We start from the raw sequence: 17,716 nt of genomic DNA on the forward strand, positions 1-17,716 counted from the left end.
TAATTGAAAATTTTGATGATTTCTAAAATTAAATAAATGTAAGGCGCGATAACCTCCGAAGAGATATTAGGCCGAGCTTCTCTTCCAATTTGCGTCGTGCTCCTTTTTAATTTTTCTTACAAATTAGCGGGACCGGACCTACTTGTTTTATGCCGACTACGAACGGCATCTGCGAGGCAGATGAGTTTTCACTGAGAGCTTTTCATGGCAGTAATACACTTGGAGTGCTTGCCAAACACTGCCGAGGGGCGACACCGCTTAGAAAAATTTTCTTCTAATTGAAAAACCTTGTTTCTAAAATTTTAATGTTGCTTTACCCGAGGTGTGAACCCAGGGCATGCGATGTGGTAGGCGGAGCACGCTACCATCACACCACAGTGACCGCCGTAGTTTTTGTTGCATTACAGAGTGCAAGTGTAATTTTTTAATCTTGCTGAAGATTATCAAAAATATGTTGAAGTATAGAAAATTTTCGAAAACATTTTTGTTTTTGGACTACATAGATTGTGTTGCATTCAGAAATTTTCTGAAATACCAATGTGTAAATTTTTGTGATTTCCAAAACTAGAATTTTCGAAATCCTTTTTAAAATTGGATTATATATTTTTGTTGCATTTTAAAATTTTCGAACAAGTTTTTGATATTCGTTTACATATGTAGTATTCGTAATTGAATTCATATTTTAAACGGAAATAAAAATTAAAATAAGCTAATAATAAATTCGTTAAAATTTTCTGTTGCAATTTTAATGCACACAAATGTACATACATACATATATTCATAGTATTCTCGCACACGAGTTGTGTATACCAAATCGAAGACATGTATGTATGTTACGCTAAAATTCTGAAGATCGTTTTGTTTCGATTTTTTTCGGTCTCAACGTTACGCATAAACAAATATACACTGGGCTGGGTGGATTTGTATGGGAAAGTTAACCGATATCGCGCCATCGATTTTTCGATAGGATTTGGACTCACGAAAAAAAGTTCCACTACGCATACCCAAAAAAAAATAATTTTCGAGCCTGCGAAATTTTTTTTAGTAGCTCATGAAAAAAGCCTTAAAAATCGAAGTCGAAATAAAATTAAAAAAAAAAAAAACTTTTTTTAAAATAAGCTTTTATTATTGGTTACTAAAATTAACTAAAAAGTAAAAAATAAATTGACTAAAGAAATATAACACTTTATAAGTTCATTGTAACCTTTAACGATAATTAGGCTTCTTCATCTGCGACAAAAAAATTCCATATTGTAAATAATTATATATTTTTAACATTAAAACTTTACACCTAAATTATTAAATCTTACAGTTTATATCACAGTCCTAATGTTATTAATAAAAGCGTGTTAAATTTTGATGGTATAATTAAGAACATTTAGGTCCTCCTTTTCTTGCTATCTTCTCATTGTGTAAAAATTCTCTGGTTGTATACACAAATAAAGCGAAGTTACCTCGTTCTTTAGCCGCGGTAGGTTATTCACCATCCCTCTAAACAAAGGACTTAAGCTTTTATTCCCTTGTGAACACAAATCTTTACCGATAACTCTGTTATCGATTAATTTATGGAATTCTCGCAAAGTAATAGTGCATTGTCATCGGAGTTGTACATGTGTGCAAAATTTCAGTTCAATCGGACACCGGGAAGTGTATCAAATTTAACTTGCAAGATTTGATTACAGACACAGCCAAGTGAAAGTAAATAAAAGCTTATAAAAAAGTCAAAAAAATGAAATTTCGCAGGCTCGAAAATTATTTTTTTGGGTATGCGTAGTAGAACTTTTTTTCCTGAGCCCAAATCCTATCGAAAAATCGATAGCGTGATATCGGTTAATAAATCGACCCAGTCTAATATACATACTGCGTATGCATCTGTATAGGTAATTTCTTTGTATATGTATATGTACATATTCTGTATATGTGAATATAAATTAATGTTTATACAATTTGTGCAATGCTTGTATGCTGCCCTACCGCCGTACTCATTTGCCGATCACATTTGTTTTCACGCGAACTCTTGGAAACAGTGAATCAAAATAGCATGGAGGGGTCTGGGTCAACACATTCATTAGCACTTACATATATATTCTGACAACAGTTAACAAATCATTACTTATTGTACAGTTATATGTATGTATGTGAAAGTAAACAAGAAACCTTGCAACATTTTCAATGTCAATTTCTTTTAGCTTTTCATACACAGATCATACAAACATACATACATTTGTCTTCAGTTAATGTAGTGAAGGCAAATATCATTGCATACATTTAGGTGCTGCATAAAATTACGTATACGTCATGCCTTTTATTTCCCTAACAGGTTTTCTTAAACCCTATGTGCAATACCAAAATTTAAATGGTTGGTCTGTGTAAGATGCAGGCTATTATTTTTTGCAGGTTGGTATTGGAATGCTGATGGTGTGTTAATGGACTAATGGAGCCAACCCCATTTGGAACTGTCGTCCACCACTGGACCGCTTTCGCATAACTTCAGGATGGCGTTCCATATATATCACTTTTTAAGGGACTTCTGTTGCTCCTGCGTCCAGGTCCTGCTGTTTCGCACTTAGTGTGGTTTCTACGAACTTATTGATTTGTTGTCACTACTCTAAGCGTTTTTGTTGCAACATCTCTTATACTGTGCAAATATTTTTTTAGGCATCCGTGCCCGGAGAACAACGTAGTAATTTAGTACCTCGCCCAACCAACTAAATGTCGCAATCCCCATCCGCCTTCCAAACACAGCCAGCATCTTCCAAGCAGAGCTGCAAGGAATAGAGAGGGCCTGCATCTTCCTGCTGCAGAACCGGATAGACGGTGAGGTAGTCATATACTCCGACAGTCAAGCGGCGCTAAAAGCGATAGAATCACCGTACACATCCTCAAAAGCCGTCGACAACTGTAAGAGGGTGCTACGTGAAGCAGCTAACCAGGCAGCTATCACACAGCTGGGTACCCGGCCACAGGAACATTGACGGCAACGAAAAAGCGGATGAAATAGCAAAGGTGGGAGCATCGTTAGACATCACAGAAGCAGTCGCGGTGCATCGACCACTCACATCAATTAAAAGAGACATTCTCACCTATCTTAGGAAAAGAACAATCCGTGATTGGTACTCTACGGACACCTGTAGAACCACCAAACTAATCTGGCCAGAGTACAACCAGAAAAGAACCGATGATCTACTAAATAGGTCTAGGCAAGAAATACACAGAACCACGGCCACTATTACAGCGCACTGGCTGTTTGGCCCGCACGCGAGTAGAATGGGTATCCCCTACAATGAGAGTCGTAGGAGCTGTAGACAGGAGGGTGCCGAGGAATCGGTTACCCACTTCTCTTTCTGCCCTCGCGAACTTTCGGTCCCGAACTCTAGGCAACTATGTGTTTCCCGACTTTAGGGCGGTGTCAAACTGCCGCATCAAGGACATCAGTAAGTTTATAGTTTTAACCAAGGGGTCTGAGTAAAGCAACACGCACGGTACATCAGCCAACACAAAATTGGTTCCAGGAGAAAGTGCATCAAAATGGCGCCTAGAGCGCTACTTGGGCCCGGCTCCATAGCCGGGCAGCACAGCAACCAACCAACCAACCATGTACCTCGCCATAGGTTCTGGCGTTCCATTCTTCAATATGTGGTATGTTTCGCTGTTCATCTACCGCGTTGTTCATTTTCCTACAGTTCTCGCCAAAAACAACGTTTCTTCCCTGCTCTCTTTGCTAAAGACTTTCATGCTCTTTTGATCCGTCTGCTTTATCCTAACTTCTTTCCAGCGCTAATAGGTCGTTAAGGATTGTGCCGGTAATCACCAGTACGGCTGGTCCTGATAACAGTGCTATAAGCGGGGCTACTCTCAGAGCTGCTGTTCGCTGTACAGCTGTTAGAAGCATACATCGATTCTTCTTACCAAGTGTGTTTACCCACATTTCGGAGCCGTATAGTAATGTGGATAGGGTAATGCTCATCATCAGCCATCAGTCTGCTTAGCAACGATACCTGTTTAGATGCCTTCTAAGTCGCATTTTGAATTTTAGCCCAATATGTTCGTCGGAAGTCAACCTTCTTTGATGTTATATCATCGTAGAAGATTTCAAAGCTAACTTTTAGCGGTATATGCCTTTTCTAGTTTTAAAATTTTTTTGAAAACGGCTTCGTAATTGGTTTAAGTAATATGTATGTAATATTTTTTATAAACTCAATTCATTCAATTTTTTTTTATCGACGAAAAAATAAATACCATATAATGACCGAAATAATTTTTACTGCTAATTTTTTACTCGCAGATCTATGTGTTTCTTGAAGTAATTTTTATTGTCTTAATTTGTTATTTCTCTTACTCCCAACCCGCCGATATTGTGATATTATTCGTTTTTACTTTAGCGTCAATATTATGTGATTAGTCTAAAGTATTCAGATTTACAAACAATTTCAAATACAAATTTTCCATTCTTGCCTTTTCAACAAAGTTCAGTGCACCTTTGAAGAAGGTGTAGACTTAGGTACATACAATACCCAGTAGGAAAAAAGGATTCATTATATATTTCGTATAAGTCACATGAACACTGTTACAACAAATGATAAAAAGCTTCAGAGAATTTCAAGCTTTTTTGATTTATAAACGAAGTTATCAATACCGCTGTCCGATTTCATCATACTTTTTGTTACCTTTTATAAATGAGAACAACCGGACTAACGACTCGTACAGAAAATTCAACTCCCTTGGCATCAGGCTGACAGACCTCCTAGTGCCCTATCTGCCTTTCGATGGGTCTTTAATAAGAGCCACGATAGAGGTGGAAGGTTGGCGCAAAGGATCTCAAATGGCAGGCGATGCGATACACGTGTATACCAATGGTTCCAATGTAATGTAAGGAAATCCTACAAGCTGTCAGCTCACCATTGTGTTTTTTTTGGGTCCCTGGGCATCTGGGAATATATGGAATTGAAAAGGAGGATGAGCTAGCTAAACAAGGCGCATCGATCGAAGCTTGTATCGTAGTTGTTTTAATCAGAGAGAGAGAGAGAAGTAGCAAGTGGCATAGCTCCTAGAAATGTTCTAGTATTTGCAAAGAAACGGAGTGAATTTATAACAAACATACTTTCGGGTTTCTGATAGGGGTTTTCAGTTTGGTCATTCAGCAAACTTTTGGTAACACTGTGGATTCATTCAGTTATGTGACGTCTTCACGGACCAGCCAGTTCAACCTAACCTAATCATCAAGTTGATGTTTTCTAGTATTAATTTCTATGAAGTTTTCCTTTATTTATTGCTTTGTCACTGGGTACATTCACATTTAGGGCATACATACCAACTTACTTCGTTTGACAGTCGTATATTATTATTTTCATTCAAATTTGTTTCATGTTTGCATTTGCAAATTGAAATAGAAAAACTATTAATATTCATGTGTTGTTGACAGTGTTTCGACGAACGACATATTTTTCTGCGACACACAGTCTGATTGCGTGGAAAATTGAAAATGTCATTGGCTGTGTAATTAAATGAAAATTGGTGTATTGCCGCACTTTTGTGAAATACTAGAAAATACTAGAACGATAAAAATACATGAAATAATATGAAAAGTTATTAATAAGAAAATATCGTACTGTGCGTTTGGTATCTTTTTTTTTTTTAATTTGTTTTTAAATGTACTTTTCGGAAAAAATACAAACAAATTTTTAAAGATTCCTTTGTAATTTTTCAGTTTTTCGACATTTTTCGAATTTCGCTATTTTTTTTTTTTTCTCGTAAAAACTTCAATCCAATCTGCAATCATCCCCACTAATCCCGGAGTGGGCCGGTAATTTTTTTTTTTTTTTTTATTTAATTGAAAAAAAAAAAACTTTAAAAATTTTTTTGTATTTTTTCCGAAAAGTACATTTAAAAACAAATTAAAAAAAAAAAAAAGATCCCAAACGGTAAATTTTTGAAAAATTTATAGCATTTTGAAAAAAACACCGTTGTTTTTTTTAAATTCATAACTTTTTTTGAGCTGGATGAAAAAATTTGAAAAAATTCTGAAAAACGTCTTTCGTAAGCTAGAAAAAGAAGAAAAACTTTCAGCCAATTCTAAAGGGGTCAGGTTCAAAATTGGTCGAAATGGGATGGAATACCCCATATATTGATAGTCAGGCGCCCATTAGGGCAATAATCTCACGCAGAACTTCATCAAACAAGATTTGAAGAGACTCAGGGCATACTGTACATCTCTTTTGGTTTCCCGGCCATAATGGAATCTCGGAAGACTGAAGTTGCATATGATCAAACAAGCAGAAAAGGTGTCGATAGAAGCGCTGTACTGCAAATTTCTAAGATTATGCGCAAATCTTACGATATTACAATGTTACTCATATCTCTAAAGAGAGAATACTAAAGGCTCATGATGGGCGTACTAACTGAACACTGCCTTCTGGCGTCACATGCTTATAAATAAGGCCTGGTCAGTAAAAGCAGATGTAGATAAGAATTGCGGGCTATATGAAGAAACGGTTTAATACGTTCTGTGCTCGTGGTGCTCGAGATTAAGGCTAAAGCTTATAGCGACACCAGCGTTGTTAGTTCTCGAAGCAGCTTTTAAGCAAGATCCTAGAATACTTCTAGTATTTGCCAAGATGACAAAGTTATTAAAAAACATAAGTCTTGGTACCTAATGGAGTTTTTCCTGTATTACATAATGCAACGAATTTAGGGGAAATTCCGCTTATTTGAAACCTTCTGCTAACGTTCGAATCGCTAAACTGTTGAATAAATCACTCCAATATTCTGTATTGCAAAATAGTCTTTATTAGACTGCTTGGGGAGTAGGACAATTATACTTCACTTCGCAACTGATAGCGTGTTTAAATTAAACTGATTAGTCATTCCTTAGCTTGCGCATCTTTTATACTCTCTGTTGCCTTGTCCGCATATTTCCCCAAAGGTCTAGACGTTTCACCTTATATAAGCTATAAACATGTATATTTGTAGTTTATGCGTTTCTCATAGTCATATGCGTGTGTATGAATGAGCAACTACTTCGGCTGATGACCACATGTGTGTGTGTGAGAGATCTCTTCGTTGCTTTCTACATAAGTGTTGCTAGCTTTAATGTGTACATGGACATAAGATGAATTAGATTAGATTATAATAATTAATATTCGTCACAATAATTTAACCTTGAACTTCACTTATTAAAATGTGTTCTATGAATAAATACAAATTATTTTTTTTAGATTCCAATCACAAGTTGTGTACCAATGGTTGTAGCAAAAATGTGCAGTGAATGATTGCAACAAAACGGGATGCAATCATTTACTTTCAAATGATTGCAGATTGTAGTTTTTGTACAATCAGTGATTGTGATTATTATTCTGAAGTGATTATAGATGTAATTTATAAAATCGCAATAATATAATATGATTAAAAGATATTTAATGTGATTTCTATATTTTATTTATTTTGTGTTTGCAATCAAATTTTTCTCAGTGATAGTCGACAGCTATTTGGTAAAGTGTGAAATTTGCAAGAAATATTTTAATCACTTTATTCAAACTATGATCAATCAAATAGATAATTACTCAATTAATTACCTTTTGATGAATCAAAAATAGAATCAATCGATTAATTAGAAGTGTTGAGTAATCAATTAATCGTACAATCCTACATAGTATAAACTCACAGTTTAGCTATGGAATTGTCGAAGCAACTACTCTTCACTTTTCTAAGCACAACAAGAAACTTCCAACTTCTCAGACATTCGCTGCTTTCTCTCCGTGACTGCAGACATTGTACGTCGCCATAGTAACACTATTTTTACAATTGGCATTCTGAATATTTCGAAAACAATTTGATGTTAACAATAACATTGGCAGCGATTCCTTTCAGCTTTACAGCCGCATTATTTACACCTCCACCTCTGACGTTGTTGCCGCATCCGCTCTACTGAGCATACAATAAACAAATGTATACGAATCACGTCTCTCGCGGCTAGCAACCGAACACTTGATTCGTTGGTCATTTTCGAATTTATGGTATTTTGAAAATTTTTATTGTTAGTGGGAATCGAAAAGCGTCTGTGGCGGGCGTGTATTCATTATAAGCGTAGCGCCGATTGGATTGTAAAACAAAAACAAAATATAAAACTAAAAACTATATTTTCTTTTAGTAAATTAAAAAAAAAAAATTGGAAAATTAAAAACTCGTGCGGTTGCAATAACTTCGAGTTACGTTAATGAATTACAATAACGAGTGCAAAATGGAAAGCAAAAAAATTTCAAAAATTATGAGCGTAAAATATTTGTTGTTGGCTGCAACTTATCAGATTTTCATCAGCAACATTTAAATGTGAATGAATTGTGCTGTGTTTTGTAAAGTGCAATAAAAAATTTCTCTTTCACATTGCAATAAAAAGTAGAAATCTAAATTTGTTGCTACAAAATTTACACTTAAAATTATATTTGATTAAAAATTTTATTTTGTATAACTTTTTATTTAAAAAACGCGCAAATAAAATATAATATTTTAAATATTTTAAAAATATTTTTAATAAATTATAATATTTTAAATAATCAGATGTGCACAGTATTGACGCAAAAGCAGAACCAACCTACCAAATTCAAGAATAGCTAGCACACAAAAACAAAAATAGCATTCAAATTGAGTAGAGAAAAAAAAATTAAGTGCCGCCGTTGCGCTCTATGTAGAACAATTTTTGTTAGGAACTAAAGCCAAGAAGTGGCCGAACGGCCGAGCGAACATTATTGTCAATAGAAAATGCTCAGAAATGCAGCTATTTTTGTCAAAGCTTAAGCAAATATTTTTTTTTTTTGTTTTTACAAAATGAGATTAATGATTTATTATTATTTGTATAGCTTTGGCTGGTCTGTAAAAATAAGAAAATTGCAATAAGTGTGGCTATAGCATCGATAATCCTCTCGAAGGTTATATAAAATAATTCTATGAATTTATTTTTTGTTTGTATAAAATCGATTATTGCAAAGTTTTTAGATTTCTTTATTTTTCGAATGACATGTTTGATATACCAACAAATTTTTTATGTATCCAGCACTGTGTTTCGTGCAGACCTGTAAAGTACTGAGAACATACTTATACTAGTACCAAATAAGTACAAGTACTCAATTACTTCAAATCTAAGTACAAAGTATCAGTACTACGGTACTTGTACTTCGAATCCGAAAGTACAAGTAGATACACTTACGAAATACTTGCAAGTACACCAAAGTACTTTTTCTGATAAAATATGTCACTTTGATTCATAAATGGAAAATCAATATATGAGTAAAATTTATATTAGAAAGCCACAAGAAGTAAAACAACATATCAAATAAGTACAAATTGTACAACAGCTAACAATATTAAAGTAAACTACTTCGAAAGTACTTACAAGTACTTTACTTATACTTCAATAATTCAAGTACAAGTACCTCAAACCCGTTCAATACTTATCAAAGTACTTCGAAAGTACTTACAAGTACTTTACTTATACTTCAATAATTCAAGTACAAGTACCTCGACTTATACTTGTACTCATTTTTCGAAGTACTGGGGTACTGATACTTGTACTTGTACTGGTACTTTATCTTTACAGGTCTGCTTTCGTGTGCCTAGAAATATTTCAAAGGCCTCTCTTTTTAAACGGTTTCCGTTTTTTATCTATCTTTTCTAAAATTTGCCGTCTACTTTCCTTTCAAAATATTAAAATTGCAATTCTTAATATTGTAACGAATTTAGGGAAACTCCGCTTATTTTACACCTTCTGCAAACGTTCGAATCGCTAAATTGTCGAATAAATAACTCCAATATTCAGTAATGCAAAAAGGTCTTTATTAGATTACTTTGGGAGTGGTACAATTATACTTCACTGACAGCGTATTTAAATCAAACTGATTTCTGACTACTCCGCTTGCACTGCTTTTATACTCTCTGTTGCCTTGTCCGCATATTTCTCCAAATGTCTTGACGTTTCTCCTTCTAGAATCTCATATTTGGTTACCAGCTATCTGCGTGTGTATTGGTACTTTATAGCCTCTCGCATAGCCATATGCTGTGTATATGTGAGTACTACTTCGGCTGATGATTACATGTGTTTATGAGTATCTCTCCGTTGCCTTGTATGTATGTGTGTAGATGATGATTGATTTGTTTACGTACATACGAGTGGCTGCTTAGTATCGGCTTAGTGATGATAATATTCTTCACAATATTTAAGGTCAAATTTTATTTCAGCACACTATTTAAGGAAGTGCACCACATTGATAAATCTATAAAAACATTATAAACAAATGAGAATTAAATTTTTTTAAATTTTAATTTCGGCTCGGCTGTCAATGTAAAAGTTAACGCGGCTGCAGCTTAGCTATTTTCCCTCGGGTGCTTATACTGCTATAGTCACATCTACTACTTCCGTCTGAAAAACACTGCAGTGATCTGGCAGGTTATAGGATCCGTTTGTTTCCGGATCAGCACACATACCCTACTCCTTCCATGACTTTGGAACCTTCGATGTACACGTGTATCACTTCGTCCGCCATTTAGGACCCCTTGCGCCAACCATTCATGTCTATTGTGGCTCTAAGGGCCCCTTTGAAGCGCAGATACGGATTCAGGTACTCTGTTCGCCCTGTAATTGATGGCGCTGCACTTCTATGCCCGTATAGTCTGCGCTTAAGCTGCCCGAGGCATTTAGTCTCGTTGCAGTTGTTAACGTTGCCACCAGGTCTACAAGTGGAATGGGCATAATGGCATACAGTGCAGACATCGCGGTTGTTTTTAGGGCTCCCGTAATGCTAAGCATTGATAGCCTGCATTTAATTGTTTTAAGTAGTTTCTTTTTTGTGTGGCTGTCCACCAAACAGAGAATCGATAGTATAGGATAGTTTTTACAATCGGTCTAAGTATTCAATGAGAGAGTGCGATATACCCCACGTACACCCCAGCATTCTTTTGCATGCAAAAAGTGCTGCCGAAGCATGCCTCACTCCTCCACTTCCACGTTGAGCTTGCACGATAATTTACGGTCTATAATGATTTCTAGATATTTTTACCAGGTTTATCCCGCGTTTTTCGCATTAGCGCTCAATCCGACATCAATCAGGTTCCCAGGTATGTACATCCCGAAGCGCCCGAGCCATCGAAAAACTGATTGTTGGAAGGCGCTTTCCCCTTAAGCCAAGCGCTACGTCATCTGTGCACACCATAAGTTTGACGGATTCCACATCGAACCGCCTGAGCAGTTGGTTGATGACCAGCGTCTACAGCAGATGTGATAATACCCTACACTGCTGCGTGCCCCTGTACACCGATTCTGTGGACTCATACAGCCCCCACTGCGAAGTAACTTTCCTGCAATTAAGCATGGAGCAGATCTAGTTAGGACTAGATATACTTCAATGTACTTAAGACCCTCCCTGATCGCCTGTTTAGAGACATAGTTAAAAGCCCCGGCAATGTTTAAGTAGACTCCTAAAACGTATTATATTCCAAGGCATTCTTTTTGTTTATAACCACCATAGCGCCGTGTCTACCGACTTGCTTTTCGTGTACGCATGTTGTTCTTTGGAGAACAGTTTTTCATCCTTGTTAGAATTAATATGCAAATCTATCAGTCACTGTTAAGCTAATCGGTCTGAATTTTGTTATTCCACATGAAGAATGCAAAAAGGAATAATTAGTCCGGACTAACAAAAAGGAATAATGACTGACTAAAAAAATCATTCATTATTCAAAAAAATAAAAAATAAATAAAAGCTGCAATCCAAAATTGTTAGTCCAGGAATGGGAATGCAGGGCTTCATTCCGGTGTTAATTCCTTAACAACTCTGCACATGGCTTGCGCCTCAAATTTTGTATTCTTTGGAGATTTCAAAGGGCAGTTTAGTCTAATTCGTATGCAATACTGTGCACATCAATTTTTTTTTTATTTATATTTACAAACAATGACTAATCAATTAAACAATTTATGATTCAATGGGATTTAAAATTTCGCAAATTCATTTGAGAGTATAAGAAAATTGCCTAATGGCAAAGCATTTCGTTCTACTCTATGTTCGAAATTCAAATAAGCTCACTAAATGAGTTTTTTTTTCGCACATAGAATTTAAGAAAAATGCAATAACATACTCTTCCATTAAAACATTGCCAATCGTTAAGCACTAATTTCCTATAGACAAACAAAAAACATTCCTTAGTGAAATAACAACAAATACAAATTAAATAAAATCGCTATGGCCACAACATTCTTAAATCGGTTTCATAGAGAAAAAAGTGAACGAAAAGTTTTGGTGGCATCTGAAAAAAATAATAACAATAGCGGAAGAGCAAAGAGAAAAGACATAGAAAATGATGCGGGTGATGAAGGCGACGGCGAAGGAAATCTTACAGATGCACTAAATACGGGAGAGATAGCGTTTTCGAAATCGAAATCAGCTGCTACTTTAACCGGTGGCAGCACCACCACAGGCACGATCAGTTTAAAGACTGCGTCAGCAACATCATTAGCATTAACTTCGGCTACGTCGGCTGCCACCACAAACACGAACATTAAAACAACAAATGCGCCGCTAACTGCGACAGCGACGGATACCACGAATCAGCAACAACAACAACAACAAGAAACGCAACCACGTCAACAACGGCGATACATGCGCAGCGCAACAGCGGCGAGCGTAACGCAACTTTTGTCTGAAAGTTGCAACAGTTTGTTGCAAAGATTTCGTCGAAATCCGAGCGAGAGACCCGATAAACGTGAGAATCAGCTGCAAAAGAAGAATCGGTAATAAATTAGAGAAATGCAAGCACAAAAATTATATTATAAAAATAAAAGGCAAAAACGACATCGCCAATGTACGAGCGTTGGGTGAGCGCCGCGCCGCGCTCATGCGGTGAGGGCGGCAGCGGGTTGATCGGCGGCGGCGTTGTACTCGTCAGTAGCACATCGCTGATTTTTTGTCGTAATCAACTTTGAGTAGTGCGTGTAACGGACGTGTGCGGGATGCGTGAACGAACGCAATGAAGGAGTAGTGTAGCGCGTGTCGTTGTTTTGACATATTTTGGTTTTGTGCTGTGAGATATTACCAAAGTGTTATGTAAATGCAAAATTTTCAAGCATATTTTAGTGAAATTTTTATTTATGGTCAAAAAAATGTTTTGTTGTTCTGGAAATAACAAAAAAACTAAGACAAAAACATGTTCAGCCGTCATCGCCGTCCAGCGGCATTTTCAAGAATGCCATTGTTATAAATTATTTTTAAAATTTTTCATTTTTATATATTTGTTTTTATTTTTTATTTTTTGATGTGCAAAAGCGTAAAGCGTTAAGATCATAAAATTTGAGTGATTATGATTTGCTTGTGTTTCTCATTTTAGCTGAAATAAGTTGCGTATACGACACGTGCATTCAAAACAAGCTACAGCCGATCACAGTTTTGATCGTCATTCTGTGGAAAGGAAATTATCAAATTATAGTATAATAATTTTATTATTATTACCAATTAGCTTGCTTATTTTAAATTTAATTGCAAAAATGGTTAATTACGCTTTCAAAATTTCAAGATTTTAGTTTTGCATCACACAACAGCAAAGTGATTTTTTTAAAAATAGACAACTCTTCGCCGCGGTCTCCACTTATACGCATTCTCTCTCCACTGCACATATATTTTCACACTCTCTGTATTGTTTTCACTCTCATTGAAATATTAAAAACATGTTTTTTTTTTTGTTGTGTTAGTAAAAGCTTTCAAAGGAAACTGTCGAACGCCCACTAAATTATTTACTTTGTGCGGATTTCTCTGTCTGAGTATGTAAGCAATGCATTCTTAACTATCTTTGTAATAAGTATTTACATACTTTTGTTTACCTTTACATACATATATTTATATATGAATTTAATGATACTGCATATTTGCATTTTTTTAAATTTATTTTTGTTCTGGTTCAAGAACACAATAATTGCACCACGTATTAAAGACTTCCTCATCCTGTCATTTTTTGTACACAATGACACCTATCAGCGCTGACGTATGCGGAATTAATTAATTTACTTATTGCTTATTTTATTGCCGTCGCATTTGTTTTAAAAGCGACGCTGAATAAATTATTCTTTGTTTCTGTAGGATTCCATTGTGTCACGGCCTTTCATTAGAGGCGACTAAAATCCACAGACCTGGAAAGTCCGACGTGGTCATATTCAATCGTTCCCAAAATTGTGGTGCTAATACCTCAATGGCAATTTCTCGAACGAACATATCTTTGATAATACTGTAACGAATTTATGGAAATTCCGCTTATTCCAAACATTCTGCTAACGTTCGAATCGCTAAACTGTTCAATGTTCAAATGACTCCAATATTCTGTATTGCCAAATGGTCTTTCTTCGCCTACTTTGGGAGTAGTACAATTATACTTCACTTCGCAACTGATGGCGTGTTTAAAGCAAACTGATTAGTCATGCCTCAGCTTGCGCTGCTTTTATACTCTCGGTTTCCTCGTTCACGCATTTCTGCTAAGGTCTAGTAATTTCGTGAACTTCATGCTTGGTTACCAGCCATATACATGTATATTTGTAGTTTGTAGCCATATGCGTGTGTATATGTGAGTACTACTTCCGGCTGATAATTACATGTGTGTGTGAATATCTCTCCGTTGCCTTGTATGTATGTGCGTAAATGATGATTGATTTGTTTACGTACATACGAGTGGCTGTTTAGTATCAGTTTAGTGCTCCTAGTATCACTTAGTGATGCTAATATTCTTCACAATACTCTCTTCGCTATCGTTTCCGCACCTTATACTTCAAGGCATACCATCCTTCCACCTTCCCAACCTTATGTTGATGACTCTTTTTGTATAGGGACTTCCACCAGACTAAAGCTTTTTACGATAAGATAAGTGGTCCAAAAGGAAAATGGTTTAAAATCAGCATAGAATCGTCATCTGGCCTTCTCGACTAGGGACTTTGCGCATTTTTGATGTCTCTCAGAATTTATATGGTGCAGAGGTTAAGGTGTAAGTTCTTGTGTTGTGCTTGCTTATGTAGCTGTCTTTTGTCTTAAAAAATTTCTCGTATCGCTTCCGTTCCGATATGTTATGCAGTGGCCATTGGAATTTGTTATGCTTCGGCAACAACATCCAAAAAATATTTCTTCAAACTCCTCACGTTGATCTACAACATCATTCCCCAGTCACTATCCAACTCTTGAGAAATTTGCAATTCTCAATTTGATATTAATTTGATATCCAAAATTACTCATACCTTTGAGTTCAAGTCATTGAGACACATTTAGTTCTCAAATTGATATCCAACACCATTCGCAAGCTACTCTCCAACCTTTGAGAACCTAATAGTTCTTAAGTTTATATCCAATATTACTCTTCGATTACTCTCTAACCTTTGAGAAATTCATAGTTCCCAAGTTGATATCCAACATCATTCTCCAATTATTCTCCAACCTTGAGGAAATTTATTATTCTCCGGTTGATATCCAACACTATTCTCAGATTATTCTCCAAGCTTTTGGAAATTTATAGTTCCAAAATTGATATCCAACATTATTGTCAAGCCTTTGAGAAATTTACAGTTCTCAAGTTCATAGTTCTCAAGTTGTTATCTTACTTCATTCTCCAACCCTTGAGAAAGTTGTAGCTCTGAAGTTGTTAACCAACATCATTCTCCAATTATTCTCCAACCTTTGAAAAACTTTTATATTTTAACAATTTTTGTTGTTATATCGGCCTACTGATTTTAAGATCGCGGGTTCGAATCGAGCTCAAGGCCTAACAATAATTTTTTATCATTATTATTGTTATGATACATTTTTTCTTAATTGAAAAAATTTTTAATTAGAATAGAGCTCGATTCGAACCCGCGATCTTAAAATCAGTAGGCCGATATAACAACAAAAATTGTTAATACATCCCAGAGCACGGGGAAAAAAGTGTCAATAAAATATGACACTATGGCAGCATTGCCAACAAACAAGTCCAATTTTCACAGCCATTCTGCAACAGATGTAGCAGTGTTGTGAATATCAATTGGCACGAAACAGAATAGAAGTAGGATTAATGAAGACAAACAAAAAACCGCTGTGATGGCTGAATGGTTATAGCAGCGGCGCCTAAACGTTGCCGATGAAGGAATTTAGCAGTTCCCGAAATGGATCTATACAACGAGCTTTGGCAGTTGTCTAAAATTTTTTCTTTCTTCTATTCTAATTTAAAAATTTTTTCAATTAAGAAAAATTTTTTCATAACAATAATAATGATAAAAAATTATTGTTAGGCCCTGAGCTCGATTCGAACCCGCGATCTTTTATATTTTAAATTAAATCCAATCAGTATTCAGTTATTCTTCTTTCTCTGAGACATTTTTAGTTCTCAAATTATTCTCTTACCATTGGGAAATTTATGGTGCTCAAGTTGATATCGAATATAATTCAGTAATTATACTCCAACCCTCTTGCTGAGAAGGCTATAACTCACAGGTTTCGATTGTGCTTGATTTATTTTGTAGCAAATATCACCTTTTGTTTCAGTACCGTAAATTAAAAAGAGCACGTGATTAAATGATAAATTTAGTGAAAGTTACAAAAATAACCATAGACACAAAGTGCACTCAAACACACCCGCTCTACGTGTTTTGTCGATGTTTTTATACCCAGCTGTACTTGTACACTCTTTAACTTTGGTTGGATAACGGTTGGTTGTACAGGTATAACGGGATCGAGATAGATATAGACTTGCATATATCAAAATCATCAGTATCAAAAAAAAATTTGATTGAGCCATGTCCGTCCGATCCATCTGTCCGTTAACACGATAACTTGAGTAAATACTGAGATATCTTCACCAAATTTGGTACACGAGCTTATCTGGACCCAGAATAGATTGGTATTGAAAATGAGGATAACCACGCCCGTTTTTTATATACATAACATTTTGAAAAACACAAAAAACCTGATTATTTAGTTTAATAATACACCTAGAATATTGAAATTTGACGTGTGGACTGATATTGAAATTCTTGCTAAAATTTGTAAAAAAATTTAAAATGGGCGTGGCACCGCCCACTTGTGATAAAATCAATTTTACAAATATTATTAATCATAAATCAAAAATCGTTAAACCCATCGTAACAAAATTCGGCAGAGAGGTTGCCCTTACTATAAGGAATGCTTTGAAGAAAAATCAACGAAATCGGTTAAGGACCACACCTACTTTTATATAAAAGATTTTTTAAAGGGTCGTGGACGAATAAAATAAGCTATATCTTTGCAAAAAAGAGCTTTGTAACAATGGTATTTGATTTCCCAAGTGGATTTATAACAATAAATAGGAAAACGTTCAAATTTAAAAAAATGGGCGTGGCACCGCCTCTTTTATGACTAAGCAATTTTCTATGTTTCGGGAGCCATAACTCCAAGAATAATTAACGGATCGTAATAAAATTGGATACACAAATAGTACAAAATATTTCTAGTAAAAATGGACGGGATCGGTTAAAGACCACGGCAACTTAGATATAAAACAAGTTTGAAAAGGTCGTAGGCTAGAATAATAAGCTATAACTTAGCAAAAAATAGTTTTGAATCAATGATATTTCACTTATCAAGTTTTATTATAAGAGGAAATGGGGAGAAATGTTTTTTTATAAACGGGCTGTGCCACGTGTTATGTAGAAAAGTAATTTATCTGAAATGAAATGTACAATTGAAGCTCACGC

General features: G+C 35.5%; 1 protein-coding gene across 8 annotated transcripts in view; it reads left to right on the plus strand.

Moving 5' to 3' along the window:
- Doa (Darkener of apricot) overlaps window positions 1-17,716 on the plus strand; it is a 312,594-nt gene that overhangs the window by 255,697 nt on the left and 39,181 nt on the right. Inside the window, exons 1-2 of one of the 8 annotated variants that reach the window (XM_067762707.1) lie at window positions 8,098-8,325; window positions 12,151-12,772. The exons of 4 other annotated variants lie outside the window; for them this stretch is intronic. In XM_067762707.1, coding sequence (XP_067618808.1) covers window positions 12,225-12,772 — 548 coding nt within the window. In that variant the 5' untranslated portion in view covers window positions 8,098-8,325; window positions 12,151-12,224. Of the gene's footprint in view, window positions 1-8,097; window positions 8,326-12,140; window positions 12,773-12,942; window positions 13,063-17,716 lie in introns of those variants that run through there. 3 more of the 8 variants (XM_067762708.1, XM_067762709.1, XM_067762710.1) reach the window with 3 other exon arrangements.

This window comes from Eurosta solidaginis, chromosome 1 (assembly GCF_040869045.1).
Source record: "Eurosta solidaginis isolate ZX-2024a chromosome 1, ASM4086904v1, whole genome shotgun sequence".
In the NCBI taxonomy this organism is placed as follows: Eukaryota; Metazoa; Arthropoda; class Insecta; order Diptera; family Tephritidae; genus Eurosta; species Eurosta solidaginis.